Raw genomic sequence first — 24,950 nt, forward strand, 5'->3', positions numbered from 1 at the left:
TACCAGACTCTTGGCTATTTGAATAGGCAAGCAGTAGCTAAGCTTGAAAAAGCTTGTACCACCACACGACCTGAACTGGGCTTTCACTGCTGCTCTGAGCAGAAACGGCTGAAGAAAGATCCAGTGCACAAATGCACAGACAATGGGTGGGAAAAACGGGTGCTGTTTCTGCCTGTGTGCTTTACCAACAATACAACTATACCATAGAAAGAAAGAGAGAAGGAAATAAAGAGAAGGGGATTGAAGAGAGTCTGGATGAAAACAATGCATTATTTAATGGAGCACAGATTTTGCTGATGCCAAGCGCTTATATTTAAAGGCAGATTCCTACTAGAACACCATGCTCCCATATATCTTCTCTGATACTTTCTCTGCTGAATTTTGGTGCAGATTATTATTTTGCTTGCTCTGAGGTTGACAGAATAAAAATTAAGTCTTTACAGTGCCATTTACTTCAAAACAACTTCAATGATTTTAAAATCTACAGCAGATATTTCAGCTGCTGGTGGACCTTCAGTGTGGCTAGTCCACTGAGAAATACTACAATATGTGATCACACCCTGAATCTCGTAATTCCAGCTTGAAATCAAGCTGCATTTATGATGAAAGAAAGGTGGCATTCAAATAATGTCTGGAGTTAGCTTTGTCCTTAAGGACCTATATTAACCATACCAATACAACAACTGGTTGTCAAAAAAAAACCCCAAAAACAACAAACAACAAGGTGGTGTCATGGTAGAATAGTATTTTCACTGATTTTTTTCCATCTAGAATACTACTGTAATATGAGCAAAACCAATCCCTACACCCCTTATTCTTTGATTTCTGAGACCTCCCACTGCTCCTGAATGTTGCAACACAGCTTGTAGTACAAAAGGCAGATATTTTCTTCTGTTAACAATGTGAACTACTATAAATGCATGCACGAGAACAAAAGATGGTCAATTTGGTCTAGTACTGAGCCCTAAATTTGTTATACTGAGGTACTGAGGTACTAAGATACTGCTCAAGTATTCAGATATGGAGAGAAATTGGTGCATCCATGTTTCAGTGGGAGCAGGGAAAATTTGTTTCTCAGGATTACAGTTTTATTATATACACAATTTGATAAATTATTTTAAAAAAAAAGGAAGGGAATGAAAACTGAAATATACCATTGACTGCTAAAGCCTTAGAAAACAAATAAAAATAAAGAAAAAAAACCAGTGACAATTTAAAATATATTGCAATCTTGTTAACTTCTACTGTTAAAAAAAAAGATTTAATTATAATTATATAAATTATACAAAAGACAACTAACTAACTAAATAGCATCCTTTTCAAGTGTGGAACCAGAATGAAAAATTATACCCACCTTCCTATCATATTCTTAGTTCAAAATCTGAACTGTAGCCATAGAGTTTGTATCAGAAAGCAAAGAGAGATTACACTTAACTACTCTTCTGCAAAGCCAAATATATTCTGCCAGAACCAAGAGTTCAGTTTTGGTTTGTGTGAAGGACAAGAGGGACCTGCACCAGCAGAAGCAGAGCCTGCAGGTACAAGGAAGTGATGGTTTCCCTCCATTTAGCATTTGGAAGCCTACAGCTGGAGGAATGTCCAGATTTGGGCTCCTCAGCAGTCGAGAAACACGGACACACCTGAGCAAGTACATGACAAGGCCACTGAGCTGGCCAGGGCTGGAGAGGTGACACATGAGGACAGGCTGAGAGCCAAAGCAGGGCTTGCTCAGCCTAGGGAAGGAGGGTCAGGGGGCATCCTACTGCTCTCTACCACTCCTTAACTCCAGGGTACAAAGACAACAAGGCCTGGCCAATCTTGAAGGTGGCTCCAGGCTAGGATGAGAGGCAAAAATCAGAAACACGAAAGGGGAAATGACAACTTGATAAAAGCTGTTTTCATCTTTCTTTTGAACTACATGGGTCATCAAACTATGACAAAGTCATGGAGACTTGTGTGATCTCCATCCTTCAAAATATTCAAAATTTAACTAGGACAATGCCTTGACATTCTTCTGTCACTGGACCTGAGAAAAATCTCTGGTGGTCCTTTCCAACTTGCATGACTCCATGAATTTCACTTTCATATAAACTCAGGATGCTTCCAATTAAAGCAGCAATATTCTTGATGAATCCTAATCAAGGAACTGAAATCAGAAGACAAATATTTCAATTTCTGATGATTTCTGCATGCTTTGCCAAGTACTGAATACCTACTTTTTGCAAAATAAGTACATGTTTGCCTAACACTATATTTCTGAATCTACTTCATGACTTTAAAACTAGCTTTTTTATTCAGGAAGCAAAATTTCTTCCAGGTGTTTGTAAGAGCAATTCTCTGTTAAGAATTATTTAGTAACAGCCGCAACCAGCTTTAATCAGTCTCTTTTTTTTTTTTTGTTCTCCTTTAACTTAACACATTATGCAGGCTTTACCTCTCGGCAAGGTATTTTTATTATTATTATTACATGAAAAACAATCTCTGTTTTTCATTGGGAATGCAGTATTTTAACTCCAAAAAGGTTTTGTTTCATAGTTTCAGTAATATCATGTGAGGAAAATAGCTACTCCATGGTTTTACAAAATTGGTTGTAAGGAGGGAAGTAACTATTGTATTCTAAGCTTCTTCCTCTGTACAACATTTCTTCTGAGTAAGCTCAACAGAATAGGATTCTAGGATGTCCAACATCTCTTTTGTTTTCATAAAATGAAAACCTCTTCTGTCGAAAAAAAAAAGGATAAAAATCATGTTCTAAACAAGGAGAAAGAACTCCAGCATGAATAATAAAGAACATGCCCATATTAGGGGAAAGTGAAATAGCTCCCTCTTCTGTAGTAATTCATAACACAGGCTACACACCTTTAAAAGAAGTAAGATGTTTTGATCCTATTAAACCAGTATCAAATGACTTAAAGAAATTAAAAATCAGTGCATTCAAGACTTTACCATAAAAAAACCATAAAAGAAAAAAAAAACCCAAACAAACTGTAGTCTAACTTTTTATCTAATGTTTTAAGTGATAACTAGCTCAAAACTGGGCCTGCAGGGTGTGCTGCTCAACAGCCTTTCATTCGAGTCTGCATACTTGTTTAAATTTTGTCTACTGTCCAAAAAAGTTAACTGCAGCCTACTAAGCAGCAGCATGTGTGTTTACTTAAGCTTCCTGTAAAAACATTCATATCATTCCAAGAGTGACTAAATGTTTTCCATCCTCATAGTTCGCATTCCAGCCCTCCCCGCCCCTCCAATTCATTACATGAAAAATATCAGCCCTGAGTCCTGGGCTAAAGAATTTCCTTCCTGGGTTTGAAATACCTAATGCCTCACAGGAAATTTTTTCCCAGAATTTAGCTGTCTGTGCTGGCTATCAGGGTTCAACAATTCAGCATCACATAACAATTTATAAATGTATGCAAGGACGTAGGTGATACAATTTTCTAATGTCACAAGTAACTCTGAAAATACCTTCATTAGTACCTCCAAACACATAGTTCAGTTTGGCAGCCTTTTGTCTCAAATTTTATTCATGCTGACAACCTGAAGCTACTAAAATACATATTTTTTCTTTGAAAGTAACTATTACAACCAAAGACTATTTATTGCTGCAGAGTAAAGAAGCTGGGGGTATACATACATGTCTTTTTTGCAGTGATGCAATCAAAATACATACTTTCCACTCCCAAAATGTGAAGTTAAAACCTTTTGTCTGTAATAATTAATTCTAGCAGTTTTTGATTTAACAGGCATGTCAAATGAATTTAAATGCTGATAAGAAATTTTTTTTACAATTTTCAGTGGAATGACACTAAGAAATGACCACCTTGTTGAAGCAGAATCAGTTAAGTCTATTAAGAATGGTTAAAATACATTGAGAAGGCCATTCACTTATTTTTACTAGGTGAAGATAAACACTAAATTAGTGTACATCTGAGGCAAATCTATGAAAACCATTGGTGCTGAAAAAAATGAGGAGGATCCATGAGGTTCTTCATAAGTGAGACATCCTCTGAGACATATTCATTAGGATTCACTGGTTATTTATCCTTTCAGCAGCCTTCCACTGAATTCAACAATGAATCAGTGAAAACCATGAAAATGTCCCATACTCAAAGTCTTCCTGAATTTCACTGGCTTGCCCTGGCCACTTTGGTTTCATCACACAGTGGTTCCACAGGCTCAGCTGCCTTCTCTAGAACCACTCTACTAAACCATGATCTGGCAAGCAGAAGCCCAATTCTCTGCAGCGTGGCGTTTGCATCCCTTAATTGACTTTGATCAAAGGGCTGGTTGGGAGCTCCAGCACCACTGCCAAACAGAAACTTGCATTTCATGCTCTAAGGAGGACTCTGGGCCCACACCCCGTGTCAGTGAACACTGCTCACTGCCACTGACTTCATCCTGAATGAATCAAAATTCTTTTCACTGGACTCTGCTGCCTGTTTTTACTTAATGAAGTGCTAGACACGCTAAAGGAACTGAACTGAATTACATCTCAGCTAGAGTTTGGATTCCTTTATTGATGAAAATGTTAATTTCTTTTTGTGAAGATAAAGTGTCAGCCATAATGACAGCAAAGTACTGTGGGTCTTATTCATGAAAATCCTCTGAGGGGATTTTGTTTAACACTTAATTTCTCATTCACAGCTTATGCTGGCACCCAGCCACTTGTACCTGAGGGCTCTCTTGGAGAAGGACATGCTGTGAGATAACCAATTACTGTGTATCAGCTTTCTCTATGAATAGCCTGAGCCTCTGAGAGATCCAAGGGAATAGAAACAGCCACAGACCTTCCTAAAGGACATTTTTGGCATCAATGCCAGTGTTGAACACTTGTATTTATTATCTTGTTTAAAAAAAAAAAATCATACCATCCTAACCAATATTTACTTCCTGTGAACACAGCTATTATTTCAATTTGCAGGTGGCTGTCCACAGATGCAGACAGCCTGAGGGAAAGAGTTTTTCCTATCACTGTAGCTTCTTTAGTATTATTCCCACGCTATTATTTATTCATATGGTATATTCCCTCTTTTTTTGGTAAAATTTGTTAAAAATGGAATTGCTATTCAAACCACTGTAATGTTACTTAGAAAGCAAAATTGTTAGCCCAGCAAGAAGCAAGCAGTAAGCAGCAGGACTAGCTGCCAATTTAGCTGACTGCCAATGGATCTGGTTAACTGCAATGGAACAGGAACCCTGACCAGTCCCCATGAAGAGCTGGTCTGAGCCAAAAGAAGTGTGAGCACATATAAAAATTTTGCAGTCCCTTATGGCACTTGAAAAACCCCTTTGTCCCCTCTACCTAGCTGTCTGTTTTAATCTGAAGAAATGTGATCCTTTCCTTGTGCTGCAAAAATAAGCCATTGGCTCTAAAACCATGGGGAAAGCACAGAAGGCCAGTATGATTGCCTAAGCCTTGGCTCTTAATGAAGAGAAGTCGAAAGAGAAAACAAACTAAACCGATAAATAGATAATAGATTAAATAAACAAAGTCAAATCCTAGAGGCCCAATATCATTACAGGAGCTATAGAAGCTTTATAGAAGCATCCATCAGAAGCTTAAAACTAACTAACTGTTTGTCCTGGATCCACACAAGGGAATGGGCCTTCTTTTCCCAGCTGTTACCAGAGAAAGGAGGTGTGCATGCCCTGAAAAGCTGGGTCAGCTGAAGAGCTTCAGTTTGGGGACAGGCCAAGGATAAAGGAAGGTCTTCCCCTCCACACTAACATGTCTCAATATGCCTTTGTCTCCAATTTCATGCCTTTTCTGTGGAAAGGCTTTGTGCCTCTCTCCCTATGGAAACAGCCACCTCAAAGTACCCAGTCCCCTGCATCATACATTGGGTTTTTATTACTAAGCCCATGGGCTTTAGTGTGTCAGGTAACTGGAAAGAAGTGATTCAAGTGGACATATTGTATCAAGATGTCTTGCCAAAAAGGTTTTGATGACTTTGATGTTTAGTTAAAAAGACCCCAAACACCCTCCCCCTCCAAGCCCCCAGCTATGTATCGGGCTCTGTACTGGTAAGCTACAGCCATCACTTGCATGAACACTGAAAACTACACGTGAAATACCAGTACTGCTTTCAGATATGCAAGCAATTTCCTGAGCAAATCTCTTTTCACTAAGGCTGAAAATACAACTGCCATGCCCTGAACACATCAAAAAGACAATCTTAGTCACAACATGCCACAGAGGGAATTTTGTTTTCTTCAACAACTTTCTGCCTTCCTCTAAATCCCATCTTTCTCTTCTGTAATCCAATTCCATTATTTTTTTTGCCTTATCTTTTTCTTTGCAACAACCTTTTAGTCACTTGAGGACTGCTACGCTCACATTCTGACTTCATAGTTTTATTTTAAGCTGAACCAATCCAATTTATTCAGTCTGTCTTCTACAAATTTTGGACTGTGCTCATAGCTCTCCAATGCTTTCCAGTTTCCACCCTTATCAGAGAAGCACTGTACAGAAAAGAACCAAGTACCTACTATGTCATCCAGGGACATACCCACCCACAGGCAAGAGAGCAAAAAAGATTACTTCAGGTCTTGTGAATTCTCCTCTTGATCTTAATTTCAGTATGGTATTTGCCTTCTCAAGGCTCTGTTTATCCACATTCAACATGTTCTTTCCCCTTAATCACAAAACCTCTCCTGGAAAGCTGCTATTTAACAATGGTTCAGGACTCATGAAGAATCTCCTCCAAGCATGTCACATTCCACTAAGGGGAAACTGCGGGGTGTTCTTTCAAACCAGATGATCTAGGACAGAATTAAGCCAAACAAGGCAAATATTACATCTGAGAATCGTTTATTGGTAACGAAAAGGGTGATGCCCAACTAAACAAGAGTAGGAAAGACAGGAAAGGAGGAAAGAGAAGGAAAAAGAAAGCAGGGGGGAGACAGAGAGGGGGGAGACAGAAGAAGCGGGTGTTACCAGCAGAACTGGGGACTGGGAGCTGGGGACTGCGCCCTTGGTGTCCCCATGCACGCGGGGTGTGTGCATGCACGCTGCCAGCTGGGGAGCCTGCACAGCTCCACAGGCACAGCTCCCGCGGCGACCGCACCGCACACCAGGGGCGTGGGCATGGGCAGGAGGCCCAGAGCCCCGGACAGGGCTGCAGCAGGGATCGTGGTGACAGCCTGGATCGGCGACGCAGGGATGGGAGCAGGTGGCTCAGGCAGGAACGCAGGGCAGCAGGACAGGTGATGGCTGGAGCAGGTGAGGAAGGTGGAAGTGGTAGGACGGGACACAGGAGGTGGTCAACAGGTGACCAGCCAGTAAGAAGGAGAGAGAGCAAGAGCAAGCAAAAAGATTGAGGGCAAAAAAGAGGCCAGCAGCTTGTGACACAGTTACTTTTATAGCCCCCAGCTCCTCCCAAGGTCTGCTGGCTGGCAGGAGACCACTGGCCCAGCTGAACATTTGACTGCAGTGCGCCGGTGGTGACCTTTTGCTACCCGACTGGAGAACCTCTCTGGAGGATACAGTGTCCTTGCTGTCTCCTACTGACTGCCTATTCCATGTGAGACATGAAATGGCTGTCAGGCAAAGTCTCCCTAGAGACAGGGCTTTCCTCCATCTTCTCCCAGCTGCCTCTTGCAAGTGGGACATGTGCAGCCCTTCCCCCATATACCTCTGGTCAAACAATGTTGAGACAAAAATCAAAATCAATCTGGATCCTCACGGCATAGCATGCTGTATTTTCTCTTGTTGAATTTGGTGAGCATCTTTCTGTCAGTTCTCCGCTTTAAAACATATGAATTCATACTCTGCCTTCTAAGACACTGGCTGTTCTTTTTAGCTTTGTTGTCTATAGATAAAATAAATTTAGCTTTGATCTGAGCTAGTAAAAACATCAGAGCTGGTGAAGATACTAGTGGATACCAGCTACAGTACTACTCAAGAGAGGCTGCCCGCAGATTTGAAAATTAAATCCATATACAAACCCATTGTATTGGCACACCACATCCATAAATACCCCTCTCCTTCATGCACCTACTCCCCCATACTCCTGTCTCTTCCTCCTCATCAATCTTTCCAGGGAGCTCCAGCATAAAGCATTCAAAGAACCTCACTCAGCCTCCCCTTCCAGCAGCAGCAGACAAGATTGAAGTGAAGGGAGTGATTATTACCATCTTTCCCAGCAAACCCAAGGCAAGCATTCAGAAAATTATACATTGCAAACCAATCTGGGCATCCAATCAGCGTGGGAACGTGTATTGCATAGCACATACAGGATATACACCATGGATACATATACAGCAGCATGTTAGGAAGAATTAAAAAAGATATCTGTGAAGAACAGATACAAATCAGATCTATATAGTAACAGAAATATCACAATTGCTCCATCTTAGTCTTTAACTTAGAAAAGTGTCAACAGCTGATTTGATGTAACTTTAGTCTCTACAATCCTCACAGCCCAGTTTTCTCACTGTGCTAGCAAGAACATCAGGATTTTCTTCATGAGGGAATGGGAATGTTCTAGTTTGTTCTGAATTTACTGTATTCAAAGGCTGAATACATTTGTGTGCTGACATACTGGGCTCATATTTCAATAATCTTTGTACACGGAATTTCTACTATGTTATATGTGATCTCTGGCAGCAAAATCTTTTGAAAGTTAATCCAAGAAAAAATTTATCCTTATGAAGCTGCTGGAATGTAAACTTATCTAGAGGAACAAATATGTCCTTCATTGAAACTGATTATAAACCAGCCAAGAAATAACTGAATTGGCAGAACTGCAGGTACAGCAGCATTTAGATCAAAGACAGAGAGGAAGAGTCAGGAGTGATTGATACTAATAACCTTTTACTCTGGATGAGCCACAGCCAGGCCAGATCCACAAGCAGTTTTAATTAGAATTTTCTCATCAAATCCTAAATTTGTCTCACAAATCCCTGTACCCCTCAACACTCAACCCAAAATATGCGATAGAAATATCTTTGACTAAATGCTTTGGTTTGCATATTAAAGAGCTTATATCTGACATGCTTAAAGTAAGCTCACACAATTGAGGCTGGCTGCTGGAAGTGAGTTCTTTCAAATGTAAATAGAAGTTCAATGAGAAATAAATGCATGCTAAAAATAGTGATAAGCATATAAAACGTCTTCCTTATTATTCTTTATCTAATACTTATTTCTAAATAGAAACATGGGCCTGAACTGGCCTATCAGCTACTAAACTGACTAAGATAGTAGGGGGCTTTCAGCAGGTCCCATTCTTCTTCCTGCTTTAGATGTGATGCATAGTTAAGATTCTAACATGCCAGAAATTATTTCCTACATTCTGCATGAGTCTCCACAAAAAAAGTGAAAAAATTAGTGCAGAAAGTAAGTGCTACAGCTGAATCAAGAAATGTAGTATACAAGCATGAGTGAAAAAGCAAAGTATATTCATGATGCAATTACATAATACAACTTCTGAAAATAAGCAATTTTAAACTAATCTGCAAAAATGATGTTATTTCTCTAGGGTATATACTCTTGTTGAGAGCGTTGATATGTTGAGATGTGAGTAAGAACTGGAAGTCACTCAAAAGAGGAGTGAAAAATGAGGTATTTTTATCTTTACAATCAGTAGTAAACTACTATTTCAAAATCAGCTGCAAAGTTTACACTATTTTTGCCCATTTACTGAACATATCACTAAAGCACACTGATTTTTCTGCTAATTTACACAGTTGAAAATATGACACTTATATAATATCACTGAAGCCAGACCTTTGCCCACACTAGATAAGAATTCTGCTTCTCTTTCCTGAGCAGTAAGAAATTAGAGAAGAAGAAAGATGGAGAAACTAAACTGGAGAGCACAGACAGTGCTTCTGCTCATACAGTGCACTGCAAAATTCAGGTTAAGCTGTGGATATGCAAGTGCAATGAGGTGGTATGCAGAAAAGCATCAAATTGCTGACAATCCATTTTAATTCCTCTTTAGGAAAAAATGAGCCTGGAATTTACTTCATTGATTGTAGCTCCATTAAAATGTAGTGCACATCTTTTTCATTAGAATCAATAATCAAGGGATTGATTTCTCAGCCAGCTTCCCAGCCAGGACCTTATTCTCCCCTGTTCCCACCACCCCTGCAGGTCATGGACAGCATGGTGAGCATCAGCAGCAGAACTTCATCAACAGAAACAATGCTCAGGAAAAACAGTGAGAAGCTGATTTAAAATAGGGAGGAGTACTGATCCATGCAGCTTACCTGTTTAAGAGAATAGAGATGTCAGGTGGCTGGATGATGGCAGAAACAAAATAGCATTTTAGATGGGACTAGCTTGTCATTAAAATGATAAAACTAAAATGTGGGAAAAATCAGTTGTGCAAAGGAAGTAAAAGTTTTAACTGCCTTCCCAAGGTATGCATAGTTCAGCCTTAGAACAAGGAGAAAACCAGAGAAGAGAAATCCAAAGAAGCTCCTTGCCTACTGGGTTAGCAAGTGACAGCTGTATTGTAATGAAAGCAGACAGTAGTTGTTTCCTACCCCATGCATTAACTCCAGGTAGAAACACTACTAATCTCAGATTTAAGGCTTAAAACATATGAAGCTCTCTGACCTTGGAGGCGGGCCAGAAATCTACAGCTTACACAGAAGTCCCTGCTGCTATCAGCTCAAACACCTTTTTTAAAAAAGGTAATTTTAAGATACACATTCTTAATGTTAAATGCAGACAGTCAACATCTAACATTGTTATTTTTTCCTAGTGTTCTGGGATTTTCTTAATGTGTGCTTTTAAAGAAAAATGTTAACACATTCAGAAAGACACACAGGGCTCATACTTCAAATCAGATAACACCTTGCTCTCATCTTTCTAAATACTTTTATTCAAGCTGCTCATCACAAGGCGTAACAGCCTTGAACTTGTTTGATGCTCCAAAACATGACTCCAAGAGATTTGCTGGTACCCTTGATGGTTCATTTCTCAGAGATTTTTTTCATTTGTCATTATTGCAAAATAAGTTAATGTAAGTCTCAAATGCTGAATAACTTCTCACCAAATCATCCAGACGTGCTTCTTGCAAAGTCAATTTTTTAAATCTTGGGTTCTAGCATCTGAACTCACTACTGTGTTTTAACAGTCCAATTTTTTTTAACCTTGAAATAATCCCATATCTCGATTCCTGGAATTAAATAATTTGCAATAATAGATCATAATAATTTGTTTTGGTTATATTTGTTTGCTGTGGGAGAGGGAAGGGAAAATATAACAGAGGATTCAAGTGTTTTCAGATGTTCTCTAACCCCTGGTACCTAAGTATGCTGAAACTTTGATCCAGCACGAACTAATTGTAGGTTTCACCATTTAGATAATTTCATTACCTTTTGGGAAAAAAAAAACAAAACACCAAGGCAAATGTGATGCTTTTAAGCTTAAAACTTAGGAAGTTCCTCAAATACCATTCAGTATCACTGCCTTCCAGATGATACACTCAAAACTAAATGACTACAATTAAGCATACATCATGCAAAGGCTAACATGACAAACAAATAGGAAGTCAGATTATTTTTTAATAAAACATAATTTAGATGACACAAGGACCTCATTTAAATATTGATTCCACAATTCTATTGTGTCAGTTTCTATCCATTTGTATCATAAATATGATTGCACTCCATAAGTCACTCACCAAAGCAACTATGAAACAGCTTTTAAGGACTGAAACAGTTGTAGCTACATCCTCTTCTAAAAGTACAAACATGTTATTGCATAGAATTATGCAGCCTAGTCCAGAGGACCTAACTTGTGTCCTGAGAGCACTGCAGAGACATTACTGTGGTATGTTAATGAAGCACCAGCTTGTTTATGTTGCAACCTTTAGCAATGAAGGATGGAAGCCTATGCTTGACCCTGTGTTTGCTTCCCACAGTTCTTCATAATTGACTTTTATTTTTATATATTTCATTCATTTTCTCCAGTCTGGAAGAGGAAAACAGACACATTTGCCTATCCTTCCCTCATTAGAGGAAAAGAATCCTCTCAGTGTATTAACATGTTGAGAATACTTCCATCAGCCTCTCTTTCTCTCTGTATGCCTTCCCAAGCTGGCTCAGACACCTAGCTAATGAGGGGTGACAGCACAGGCTCTCTTTGATACCCCATCCTGAGGTGATCACTGGGGATTAGCAGCAGTTAACCTGCTTCCTCACAGTGACATTAATTCAGTGCAAACAGCGCAATTCTGTGCAATTCACTTCAGCTTTAACACATTGTATCAAACACCTTCTTCATACCTAGTGATGTTAATTCTGGAGTTAAAGAGCATCTGTAAGAAATCCTTACGCTCCTCAGATTTATCCCAAAAAGTAAGTATCTCAGTGAGCTTACTTGGATGGATACTGCAAACCAAGAAGGGCTCCAAGACACATGTAGATATACAAAATTCTTTTTTTTTTCTTAAATCAGAGATGGAATGAAAAAAACTTACAAGTGTCAACTCACTGAGCACCCACAAGTGTTTGTGTACTGTGAAGATGGCTCTAGGTCTAGAAGAACTGTTTCTAAATTTATCTGGTGTTTTCCCTGATGAACGGCTACTCCATAAAATGCAGCTCTAAATGCACATTTACATATGCAATTCAAAATATTTTTTAGTGTCTCAGTTTGCAAGTCTTCATATTTCCACTGTCAGGCTGGGCAAGCATTTACCTTATAGTTAGGTTAAATCTCAGTTATACCATATACATGTATTCCACAAACAAATGAAAAAGTAATTGTGAAGTTGAAGAGTTAATCTATCTCCCAGGTAATATGCCTTTTTACAAATTTCACTGAAATAATTATGTCCAATATCAAACTATGTTGTATAAAGACATTTTTAGTTGCAACTAAATGACAGCGATGAAGAAGAAAACACAAATAATCCAAATAACAGTAATACCTATAGTGACAAACATTTTGACCTTCTAACTTCTCCTATATTTCTTAATAAGGCTTGAGCAAAGCTAAGAGAAGATTAGTAGCTAAGGCTGATCTTAACCACCTCTTTATGCCAAAAGAGTGCCAGGGATTGCCAACATACAGGCGTAGTTAAACCACGCTGATGTTTCCTGCCCTCTGTAATTATTCAGTAACCAGCCAATGCCACACCAGCTTCTTCAATCCTCCAAAATTTTAAAGTTAACCAAGAATTGCCAGGAAAGCAGTGACTATGACAGACAAATGCAAAAAAGGAGGACTAGCACTCCTACCTTCACAGACGGGGCAGCACTCCCCAGGGACCTTGACAGGGTTGAGGCAGCTCTGCCCGCAGGCCGTGGCCACGCAGTGCGGGTCCCCGTTGATGCACTGGCAGAAGGTGCAGTCGTCCTCCCGCCAGCGGTCCCCGTGAGCTTGGATCTGCCCATTGGCATAGCAGCCAGCAGGGTTATTGACTGGATAAAGTGGGTCTGAAATGACAGCAATTGCAAGAGTGTGTGTTATTAATTTTCAAATTTTTTGGTTTTATTCTTCAGGACAAAATGGTTCTTGGATCTGTTGATTCTTTTTTTTTGTACCAACATTTCTAAGTGACCCACTGGAATGACTCCTGTCAGCACTGCAACACTCTTTTACACTAAGAACAAAGATGAGGCATTGTCTGGCACATTTTTTGCTGAACAGGAAGAGTGCCTTTGAGCTGCACCTCATCCTAGTGTTGGAGATATACTACCTTTTTGAATGGGGTCAGTCTTCAACTTCATTTCAGTTAAGTTTTGTCTCTTCAAAGCCACAAGTCCCACTTACCTGCTAGCAGTCAAATTAAGATCTGGGTATTTAAATAACAGAATTTTAGGAAGTATGCTTTGTGTAAGATTTCTCTTAAAGTTCCATGAAAGTCTGTATATGCTACCTCATTTCTGGAAATAAAAGCAGCTTTTACTCTTCAGAAATAATAGTACTCCAGAGATGTGGTAAGTTGCACTGATATTAATAGTTTAAAAATATATACATTATGTGAATGTATACAGATATCATGGTGGCTAAGAAAAGGTTACTGTCAGGCTCAGAAACAAAGTATCTGAGAATGTACAGTAAGTAGGTCAGGTTTGCAAAGCAAGCAACACTACAAATTACACAGTAAAGCAAATTTAATATACTTAAAGCAATAAACACACCTGAAAATATCTTTTTTAGCAGGCATAAAAAAAGCACAAGGGATTTATTATAAGTTAATTTTCCAGGAGGGTTAAGACGGAAGGACTTGGGAGAAATGGGATGTCCTATCTGAAGAAAAATAAGGCTTGAATGAAACTTGGATTATTCTTCGGAGTTTTGTCAGTCCCCTTTGGAAGAAAGGCAACGCATTTTGAATGTAGATAAAACCTGTAGCAGTGCCAGTTGCTGTTGTCTTATTCAAAGCCCCTTTGTGACACTCCAAACATTTGGAGTGAAATGGCACACAACTTCACCCCCCCCACCCCGAGCTGTACTGATTTTCAGAATTTTAGTAAAATTCTCATTAAGCCCAAAACCAGATGGCTGTGAAAATAAGGCATTTAAAAATTAAAATGCTACCTAAATTCTTAACTTTGCACCTTTGATGTTTTAGGATGATCTTGCATCTGTAAAAAACCAACATACAGGTTTTTGACCTTGCCAAAAATCAAATCATACACAAAGAAACGAAGTGAATTTTATCATTCAACCTATGTACAGGATTCTGATTGACAGATGAATAGAGAAAAAGCACAGAAAAAGCATACTAGACTTGTGCTACTTTGTCTTCTATACAACTCAAAGCACAAAGTTCCTGGTACCCTTAAAAGTTCAGTAGCATTTATAGCCATAAATTACATCTCCTAATACTGATGTAGCCTACAGAACTTTGAGCAAGAACTACTCCTGGAGTTAAGCCAAGAAGGGCTTTTGCCTGTACTACACAACTCACACCAAATTTAGTACTTCCCATTTTAGAATTCTTGGGGAAAAAAAAGCTTTTTTTTTTTTAAATATTTCTATCATCAAGTAAATATTTGTAGGAAGCAACTGATCACCGTGACAACAAGCCATGAAATACTCAACAGAAGAAGAGCAGGCAGAAAAAAATGTCCCTTCTTCACCAACTAGAAAAGCACAAATGGGTGGGCTGATATGTTCTGCCCATTTAAAATACATGACCTTGTCAACTGAAGTGTCAACTTTACCCAAGGTATTTAAAAATGGACCAGAGCCATCTTTTTTTTTTTTTTTTTTTTTTTTGAGTGTTTAAAGGAACCAGGACAATTATAATATGTTAATGGCACCAGCTGTCTAGGCTCACTTACAAGAATGCCACTAAATCAAGAGGGATTTCTAGTAAAAATCACCATGTATCTTACCATCCAATCATTTAGAATTCAGACTTCCTTCATTTAGTGCCATAACCCCTATCAGGAGAATACACAACAGAAAGAAGCAAGCCATATAGCACCAGGTGATTTGACAGAGGACCCTGTAACTTGGTATTAAGCCACAGTCATTACTAGAAAAATAAGACTACATATTAATTATATAACATTATCCATTTTAGTCTTACTAAGGACCTGTCTTTAAGAAGAAATTTCCACTGCAAACTAATACACACCAACTCATCAACCTGAAATGAAATGTTATCAGGTTTTCTTGCTGGTCTGACTGAAACATTGCAAAAATGGAGAAAGCAAATTTTTTTGTGGTATGATGATATGGCAGAACAGTTTATTGATAAATAATAAGGTAGCTGAATATTTAAATAATCAAAGAGGATAAAGGACATATCTAGATCTGCAAGTTCAATGTGGAAAATCAGCACCTATATTTGAATAAGACAGGACAGATAAAGCAGATATATAGATATATTTATATATATTGTCACAATGATTTTATAATGCCAAATCTTGGAATATTCACATATGAGAAAAAATAGTAATTATAGGAAATGAACCCAAGAGATTTTATATATTCTATGAAGTCAGCAGTTCATACAGCAGTTTTTTCAGGAGTGGATCTGCACTAACTTGGGAGAGTTCACCACACCAGACATGCCTTCTCTAGACTTTTTCAATCTGTCATTAAATGACAGACTGATTTTTTTTTTTTCTTAGAGCATGAAGGCTCTTGTAAGTGTAGGTGCAACTGCACCACAAAAGACCAAAAATCTAGGATCCTGCCTTCAAGTATAGTCAGCAATGAATGTCTAGGCCAGGTCTTAAACTCAGGGCAAACATGGATTGGTACCTCTCTGGAATACTTAAATCTACAACATTTGCATTTCAGTTTTTCTACATATGAACACCATGTGTCAACATGATACAAACTGACACTAAAATATGTAAAATATACACCAAAACATTAAAAAATTACAAATACTCTTAAAAAAATTACTTCCTAACTTACCCACCCGATATTTTATTATCCAGATTTTGGGTTTAAATTTCTGAAGCTTTTAGTAGCTTGTAACAAAACAAGCCATTTTTCACCAGATCCTGCGCTGAGTGAGAAGGTCCAGCTCTTCCAGCTGCCTCTATGAGATGCATTTTTATCAAGTATTTTACTTTCTAATTCTCTGCTTGGAATAAAACACGACTACAACGGATCTTTTGGCTTATTTGCTCCTGCAAAGAGCTACAGGAATAATGACATTAAGGAGACTCCAAAAGTGTTTGAAATTCACAGTAATTACTAGACTCCTCCCCTCTGAGGAGATTTCAGATTTCCAGGTGATTTCACTTACTGAGAAGATATTCCTAAGTCCACATTTAAACTAAGGGACTAAAAGTGTTTCACAGGCCTTTTGCCTACCTGGTGGCCATAAACTAATCCTCACTGAGGCAAGGTCCAAGTGCCCAGCACCACCCCTATCTTCCTCTGCTGGAATTCTGGTTGTATTCTGGCAGAAGATGCCTCCAATACTTTCTAGTATAAGCGAGAGGGTCAATGTGATATTTCCCAGAGCCCTTTTAAGAGCACTGCAGGCCTAGCAAGGCTCTCAGCAGAGCAAAGGAGGAAGATAAAAACACTGACATTGGATTGCTGCCCCATTGCTTTGCTGTAACTGTAGAGGAAAGAAGTTGTGTGCATTACTCTAGCTGAACAGAATAAGAAGGAGGTTGCAAAGCAATCGAAATTTGTCTCAGGGCTACAACTGCAGCTCTGGAGATACCTGTCTAAAGTCTGTGCTGAAATTAAAAACAGCTTTTTATGTCATTTGTCAAGAAGGCCCCCCAAAAAGCAATGCACACTTGACCAACTCTAAGAAGTAGTGTCAAGGTCAGAGAAGCACTGCAAAGAACATGACAGCACAAATGTAGAAATAAACTGAATTATCGAGGAATCTGCAAACTCCAAAAGAACAAAAAGCTCAATGAGCTCATTGCTCATTTCCATTGAACAGGCAAACAGAAAAAATGCAGCAGAATTAAAAGCAGACAGGATTAACAAGAGACTGTACCTTCACAGACTGGGCAGCACTCTCCTTCTGGCACATAGTACCTGTCGCAGTGTAGCTCACCACACTGGGCAGAGAAACAAATGGAGACTCCCCCTTGGCACCGACAAAATCGACAAGCATCCATCCGAAACATGTCTCCATCATAATACTCCATGCTGTTAAAGATGCAAGTTGGCTTCACTTCTGAAAGAAGGAAAAGAAAAGCTATTGTTAAACAGGAAATAGTTAAGCTGATGTTGCTACTGACAAAAACAGATATAAAAGAGACAGTTGATTTTTCTTTCATTTTGTAAACTCAAATACAATTTCATTTTAAGAACATGGTATATTTTCTGTTCAACAATGGAAGAAAATAAAATGCTGTTCAAAATAACCTTCAGAGGAACTGTCTACAATTGGGTTTCAATTAAGAAACATTAAAATCCTGGTAAAAGGCTGCAACACTGGTATTTCTTTGTAGGTGCTAAATATTTTTCATTCTCAATGAATCTGAAGTGACTTCAAATTTTAGCACATGAAACAATATGTTTTTCTGTTTTAAGAAGTCAGTTTCTGATGTTTCTTAAGTGTAATCTTCCTCTCTGTAGGACTTGGCATTCAGGTGGATAAATGGCACTAAAACTGTCCAATTTTAACCAAAAATACCTCAACCAACCAATCAATCCCCAAACATTTTGTGACTGCATGATCTGTTATGCAGAACTGAACACTTCTTTTTTCAAGCAACCTGGAGCTGTAATCGCCAGCTCACAACCACCCCCCACCAAAAAAAAAAAACCAAAACCACAACTCAATTGTAATAGTAGTTACATGATCACTTTAGCATTTCAAAAACTTAAGACTGGTAGTTCTCGTATGCCTCCATCTACAGCAGAGCCTTGACATATAACTAAAGCCAAATTTTGTGGGACACTAAGAGCATCTCAAAATTTTGAAGTATTTTGGGAAGAACATTGCTTGTTTTCTTTGTTAACATTCAAAAAAGGAAACAAATATGCTAATTAAACCAATGAAAGTCTGCAGATTTAACTAGCTTTTTCTCATTATTATTATTTTATACCAAAGACATTTGGTTCCAGATTATGAAGATCTACACAGCATCACAAGGTCTTCATAGAAGTTTTGACCTTGCAGTTACCCCGTATTTATGAACCCTCCTCCATCACCTATTTTACAGATACAGTTAAACAGGAAATAGTTCATGTTGCTACTGACAAAGACTGATATAAAAGACACAGTTGATTTTTCTTTCATTTTGCCCATTTCATTTCATTTTCAAAGCCTACTCAGTCCAACCAGCCAACTGATCCCCCCACCTTTCCACAACACTGTGCAGTTCCATGGCTTAGGGCTGAATCATTGTAGGAAATGATTCAAGACACTGTAGGAAATACACTCCAAATTTATGTTCAACTATAGTAGTCCACATTAGTCATTAGGAAATCCTGAATTCACAGTATCATCTTTATATTATTCAATGACTTAAGCCCCCTCCCTCCTCACCACTTCAGAATAAAATTTTGGCCTCCTATGACACTAGCCCAAAATTTGTGAAAGCAGCCACTTGGAGTACAACAGTATCTAGTCCACCAGTCTGTTTTTTTCAGAAGCTGTAAATCTAGCAGTCTGAAAAAACAAAGATTCTGCAAACAGGAAGTTATTTATTTCAGCAACAACATTACTAAATACTGTAGGTAAACCCAACGTGTTTCATTGTATTTGAAGCAAACAGCAAATAAAAGAAGGGACAATTGTCCATGTTTCTGATTTCTGTAGAACAGATGGTAAAGACTACTTTCTTATATATGTAATGCCTAGCCACCTAGAGTTGAAAAGTTGAAAACTGTGCCCACTTTATGGTCAGGTGATTTTTCTTTTGCTTCAATGTCACATGGGAGATGAAATATATTTAAATGAAAAATCAGCATTTGCAGATTCCTTTCAATCCACCACAATTCCCTTAACTTATGGGAGCTAAAAACTGAGTTTCTCTAGACAATGACACAGTTTTTCTTTAAAGCTCTATAGCATTTCAAGCACTTCTTTCAACATATATTGTGCTCCAGCCTTGAGTTATTTGAAATGATTGTAAAGCATTAGAGTTGAAACTTGGAAGTATCCAGAGCAATGTTTGATTTTTACATGCCTGTTCTGTCTTCAAGGCATAATGTAGAAAGCAGCATAAAAAATAAGAGCAAGAGGAGGAAATACCACTGTGTCCGGGAAAACAGCTATGACCTCATTAGAAAGCAATTCACATAAACAAACACTTGAGAAATATTTCAAGTTTATGCAGCTCAAGCTGTTAGTTTAAAAACCTTCTCAAAAAGGAAAAGTGCCAACACAACTCAAAAGGCCTTTAATCCATTTGCTTCTGGCTTCACTGCAGCCTTCCAGATTTTTACTGATTCCCCCATACCCAAAGAGTAGAGATGAACTCCTGCCTCATCAGAAGTAGAAACATGATCTCCCATTATATATTGCTATTTTTAAATGTCCAAACAAAACTATGCAAGTAACTGCAAATCCTGTAGAGAAAGAGCATGTTTTATTCCTACAATGAAAACCACTGTAGAATTTCACTATGTGTGTATTTTTAACGTCCACCCTTATGGTAAGTGTATATATATGCAGACTAAACTATACACCTAAGCCTATGCATCCAGCTACAAGGCAAGGATTACTTTTGTTAGAACCATCTGTAAGACTCTAGTCTTGAGACTGAGTCAAGGCAAAACAAGCCCTAAAATGAAGAGCTCTAGCTTTTGATACTCCAGGTGGAAGCTTGAGTGAGCAACACACAGTCAAATTATAATAATGCATTTCTTCCACTACAATATGCTGAAAGATCTTTCAGTTCCCCTTTTTTTCTTGTTGTTTTTAAGTGCCAATTTTATTGCCCTATCGATGTAAGTATGACAGTCACCAAGGGATAAAATTTAAAAAATGCATCTTTTCCTAAATTCATGAATTCATTGCTCTGCCAAAAAAGATAAAACTGCAGGTAGGAGTCTTCAAGCTAAAGTGTGTCACAAAAGAAATTCAAACTGCCAAAACCTCACAGCACAAAGCAGTTTAACATATCTGAGACTCCAAATCCTGCATGTGAAGCAGACTACCACAACAAAGCAATGGGCATGAGACACAGGCCATGGCTTTGTGAACATAAATTCAATGTCTGCTAGCTCGCAGATAACCCAGTAACACAAGATTGATCCAGCCCAAGCACTGACACACAACTGGCCATCTGTGAAAGAAGCCAGGACAGAGGGGACAGTCTCCAGAAAGATGGAGGGTTTTTTCTGGCAGTGGAAGAACAAATGACATCTCTGCTTCTATATAAAGTCAAGCATGACTACGATTGACTTGATTTGGCATTAAAGTTCCTGCCACAGAGTTAAAAGAAAAATAGTTCTGACACAAATTTAGCTCTACATGGCCACAGTCTTTTTGCTCGGGGGCTGAGAGCCCAAAAAGGTGGCACTAAATCCCACAGCCTCACACTACAAAAAAAGTGATCATTTCTCATTTCTCAAACCTTAATCTCCAATCTGTACTGCAAAGGGACACAATCTGTTTTATCAAATTAGTTTTCAAAGATATTTTACCTTCTACATGTAAAATTCTGTTATTGAGATTTCTGTAGTTTCCTAATACTTACGGTTTTCTTTAATTTGAGTGTTGGAACAGCTCAGAAACACATGCAAGTCTGGTAAATCATCCCTTGCAAGGCAGCAGCTCTGCACATGGTCACACCAAGCACAGGAGATGCCTCAGGGCATCAGCCTCTGCAGGCAAGTTTGGGCATTTTCTTCTGTAGTATCAGAAATTCCAGCTCTCCCAAACCGGAAGCATGATCCAAAACAATTTTCTGTTGTTCAAAGGATTAAAAGGCTCATGATTCCAGGACTTCAAATGTTCCTTCAGTATAAAGAAGTATTTGTACCAGAGCCCTGGAAGGAACTTGGGTAAGTGCTGTGAACTTTCTATTAAATAAAAGGGAAGGAAACAGAAAAATTTGAATCCTGTGTCTGTATAAACAAAAATACAGAAAAGATTTCCATTTTTCCAAAGCTGAGCTGATAGAGTTTAAAAAAGAGAAGGTCACATGTCATTGGAATTGGCCCATAATAATGTTATAAGGCAACTGTGTGCTGTTGCTTCCTTGCAAGCATATAAAAACAAGCTAGGTAGAAAAAACTATTTGGATTCTTACTCTTCAGGTTGTGCTGCTTAGTTTCCCTAAGCAGCATATTCCTTACTCCTGCAGTATATATATATTGCAGCATATTCCCTATTAACACAATTACAGAACTGCTCTGAAAATCCTTTGGTTGTGCATATTCTAAAAAGGTCATCCAGAGACAGAGAAACCAGAATTAAAATAAAACTGAAACTATTGTTTGTAAATGAATGCATTTATTTATACAATTACTTAAAAATATTTTCACAGCTTAAAGGAATGAAGTACTATTTTGTGGCAACTGCAGTCTGTAAAAGAAATTAAAAGATACTTGGGATGATGAGAAAACACAAATTCAGCTGTACCTGATGCATCCCTGTCTTAATATTTTCTTTAAAAGCATCAGTAATGGAGGAAATACAACCTACCTATTAAACAATTCCACAGTTTTATCGACTGTAACACAGCAAAAATCATGGAAGGGGTAATTCAGGTTAGAAAGAAGCAACAAACAAATGGAAAGGAAGCATCCCCTAAGCTTCATTACATTTCTCATCTTTGAGGTCTCATGTTCTACAGTTTTTTCTATCCTCTATCCAGTATACAAATTTCTTGCTAAGAGGAGTCATCCTCGGGACACCTCAGGGTGTCCCTGCCTACATCCTCTCTTACAAATAAAATGTATGCCTTTCCCTCAATTTTAATTTTTCTCCATCAGGTCATGTGTTGTAGTGTTTGATTGTTTCTGTGATTTTCTACAAGGCTATCCCCCCCTTCTTTCTCTTAACTCCTTCTAGAAATTAAGCAGTGCTGCTTTTTAACATCCTGCAGTTCTACTAATGGAAAATACCAGGCCAACAAGGGAGGAGCTGGGCCCACAGAGGGTGGTGGCTATGCTCTAAAACAGTGACAGATTTTCTTGATGAAATTGCCAAACAATCCTTGGAAGCAAGACGTGTTCTTCATAACAGAGGAATGTGTTTAAATCCCAGTGGTCTCTGTCAGCGCATCACAGAAGAAAATACATGTTGTGACCAGGTTAGTTAATAGTGCACAGACATCTGAAAGAGTACCACTAATAGGTACTGGCACAGCCCATCATGCATTGCCAGGACAGTTGTGAGAAGCCTCTAGTGCATGAGAGAAGTTAAAAATTGCAGGAGGAGGGAAAAAAAAAATCTCCAAACCTGCAACACAGGGCTGTGGTCTGGCATTCTAACAGGTCTAGCCATGTCTTCCATGCTTTGAGAAAAATACTGAATTCTAACCTTGTCCTCCAAAGTATTGGCAACTTTGTCAAAGGTTAAAAATCCAGCAGTATTTGAGCCAGACATTACTGAAGATATTAGTCTACCAAGACAATTCACTTTGGCAAAAAACCATTACTATTTCACCAAAATAAACACTAGAAGTATACACCTAATTTTTTTTTTAACTTTTAAAACAAGGCAGAACTGCACCATTTGACATCTAATCTTTTTTGTATATGCCATATCATTTTGAAGAATCTATGGAGTATCTTGTGTTTCATTAACCAACAATAAATAAATGAAATAGATTTTCTCCTTTTTATTTAAAAAAATAAATTTGTTTTAAAACTCAGTCTCTACTTCCCCTTGGAAAACCCTCCCCCTCCTATTGAACCACTCAAGAGTTTTGAGTCTGGTTTCACTTCCAGCTGTGGTCCTGACAATCCCTACCCCATCTCTTTTATCTATTTATCTACAGACTAGTTTTCACCAGGAATTTTGGGTTGCCTGGCCTTCAGTTTTCTGTGTTTTCCTTTTCCCTCTTGTTTTAAATGTAACTGGTAAGGACTTGCACTGTTTCACACACTTTTCCCAATTTGACTAGGGCAAGTATAACACAGGTTCAGAGGATCTAAAACATTTGACTTGGTTTGGCAGACTCACCTACTTTTTCATTATACTAGAGCAAATTCTCATCCAGCTGTGATTAGCCATGATTTTCAAATACCTTTCAGATGTTCTGACTGAACTAAAAACAATAAACCCCAAAACCAAACCTCAGCCCACAACAACTAAATCCTTCTACTTTTTTGCTATCAGATTATCCTCCTTTAATGTCAACCTTATTACGTACCAAACAATTTGTTATCTTTTTCATCACACAAGATGCATTTTGCATTTAATTTTTTAAGCAGCTGCTTATTTGAAGTCCACCACAAAAATCTGTGGTTTTGGATGGCCAAAGGGAAATATGCAGTACTGTTCAATTAGTATTAGGACTGTTTAGCTCTCTGCTCCAAGACAGACTATTACCTTGCCCAAATCCTTATTTCTTTAGAGCACACAAAAAGTAAGTTTAATGAAAGCGCAATAAAAACTCCCCAAATTAATGCAACAAATAATGGGAACTCCATGGCAGATGGTGTCTGTGAGGTACCTCACTTCACTCCTCCTCCTAAGGTGAATATTTTCCTTGCTGCCCCTATATTCCCCATCAAATCCTTTCAGTACTCATTGATCCTCCCTTTAGAAACAGGCCATTGTTATTTCCTTTTAGAAATAGCGGAATGACCTTTATCCTTTCCTGCACCATGAGATTAATAATGGATCTGCAATTGCTGTGAGGAGCAAGTGCACGAACAGATGACAAGAAGTGCAATTAAAGAGGATTTTTAATCTCTCCTCTAATGCAGTACCACTGTATAGAGATGCAAGTGTGAAAATAGCCAGAAGGCACAGAGTAAAAAGAAATGCCTCCTTTATGTCAGTTTATCTTCATAAATGAAGAAAAAAAATTCACAGAAATAGTTATAAAATACTGATTATGAGTCACATCAAGCGGTTGCTGTACCACCATAGCATTATCAGTACAGCCTAAAACAGCAGAATAGAAAGTCTTAAGTCCTGGGGAAGGTGTGATTTGATCTTCCCAGGATCAATGCCAGTTATTTTCATGCATCCATCCAGTAGTCCCATTTTCAATGGGTAGGGCAATGAAAGTCCACACTTCAACCCCCAGGAAAAATGAATTGGGACTCCACAGCCATCCTTGGTAGAGCTGGACTCTAAAATCACATCTCACACATGGCCATGGCAGAAAGCAGTGTGGTCCCCTTGACCTTGAACCATGCTGACACATTGATGAGGACCACTCACACAGGTAATGCATCATATTTCACAAACTAATCAACAATAATTTTTGAAGTAGCAGCTGTTTTCAAGGAAACTTACTGAGAAGTGAAAGCTCTGACTGACAGAAGGCAGCAGCTGCAGGATGGCTGGTAATTGCTCTCTCAAATTTCTAAGGCACAGCTCACAGTCAGAATGTGCTTTAAGTGCAGCTTACATTCAAGAGATCTATGCATCAATACCTAATTAGAGAACTGGCAAGTTTGGATACTC

At 38.4% G+C, this 24,950-nt stretch overlaps 1 protein-coding gene across 3 annotated transcripts in view; it reads right to left on the reverse strand.

Annotated features, from left to right (window-relative positions):
* Positions 1 to 24,950, reverse strand: part of CRIM1 (cysteine rich transmembrane BMP regulator 1) — a 174,312-nt gene that overhangs the window by 39,365 nt on the left and 109,997 nt on the right. For all 3 annotated transcript variants that reach the window (XM_050972859.1, XM_050972858.1, XM_009091824.4), the window contains 2 exons: positions 17,397 to 17,579; positions 13,198 to 13,395 (listed from right to left, as the gene is read on the reverse strand). In XM_050972859.1, the coding sequence (XP_050828816.1) occupies positions 13,198 to 13,395; positions 17,397 to 17,579 (381 nt within the window). The remainder of the gene's footprint in view (positions 1 to 13,197; positions 13,396 to 17,396; positions 17,580 to 24,950) is intronic.

The sequence above is a fragment of the Serinus canaria genome, chromosome 3, assembly GCF_022539315.1.
Source record: "Serinus canaria isolate serCan28SL12 chromosome 3, serCan2020, whole genome shotgun sequence".
In the NCBI taxonomy this organism is placed as follows: Eukaryota; Metazoa; Chordata; class Aves; order Passeriformes; family Fringillidae; genus Serinus; species Serinus canaria.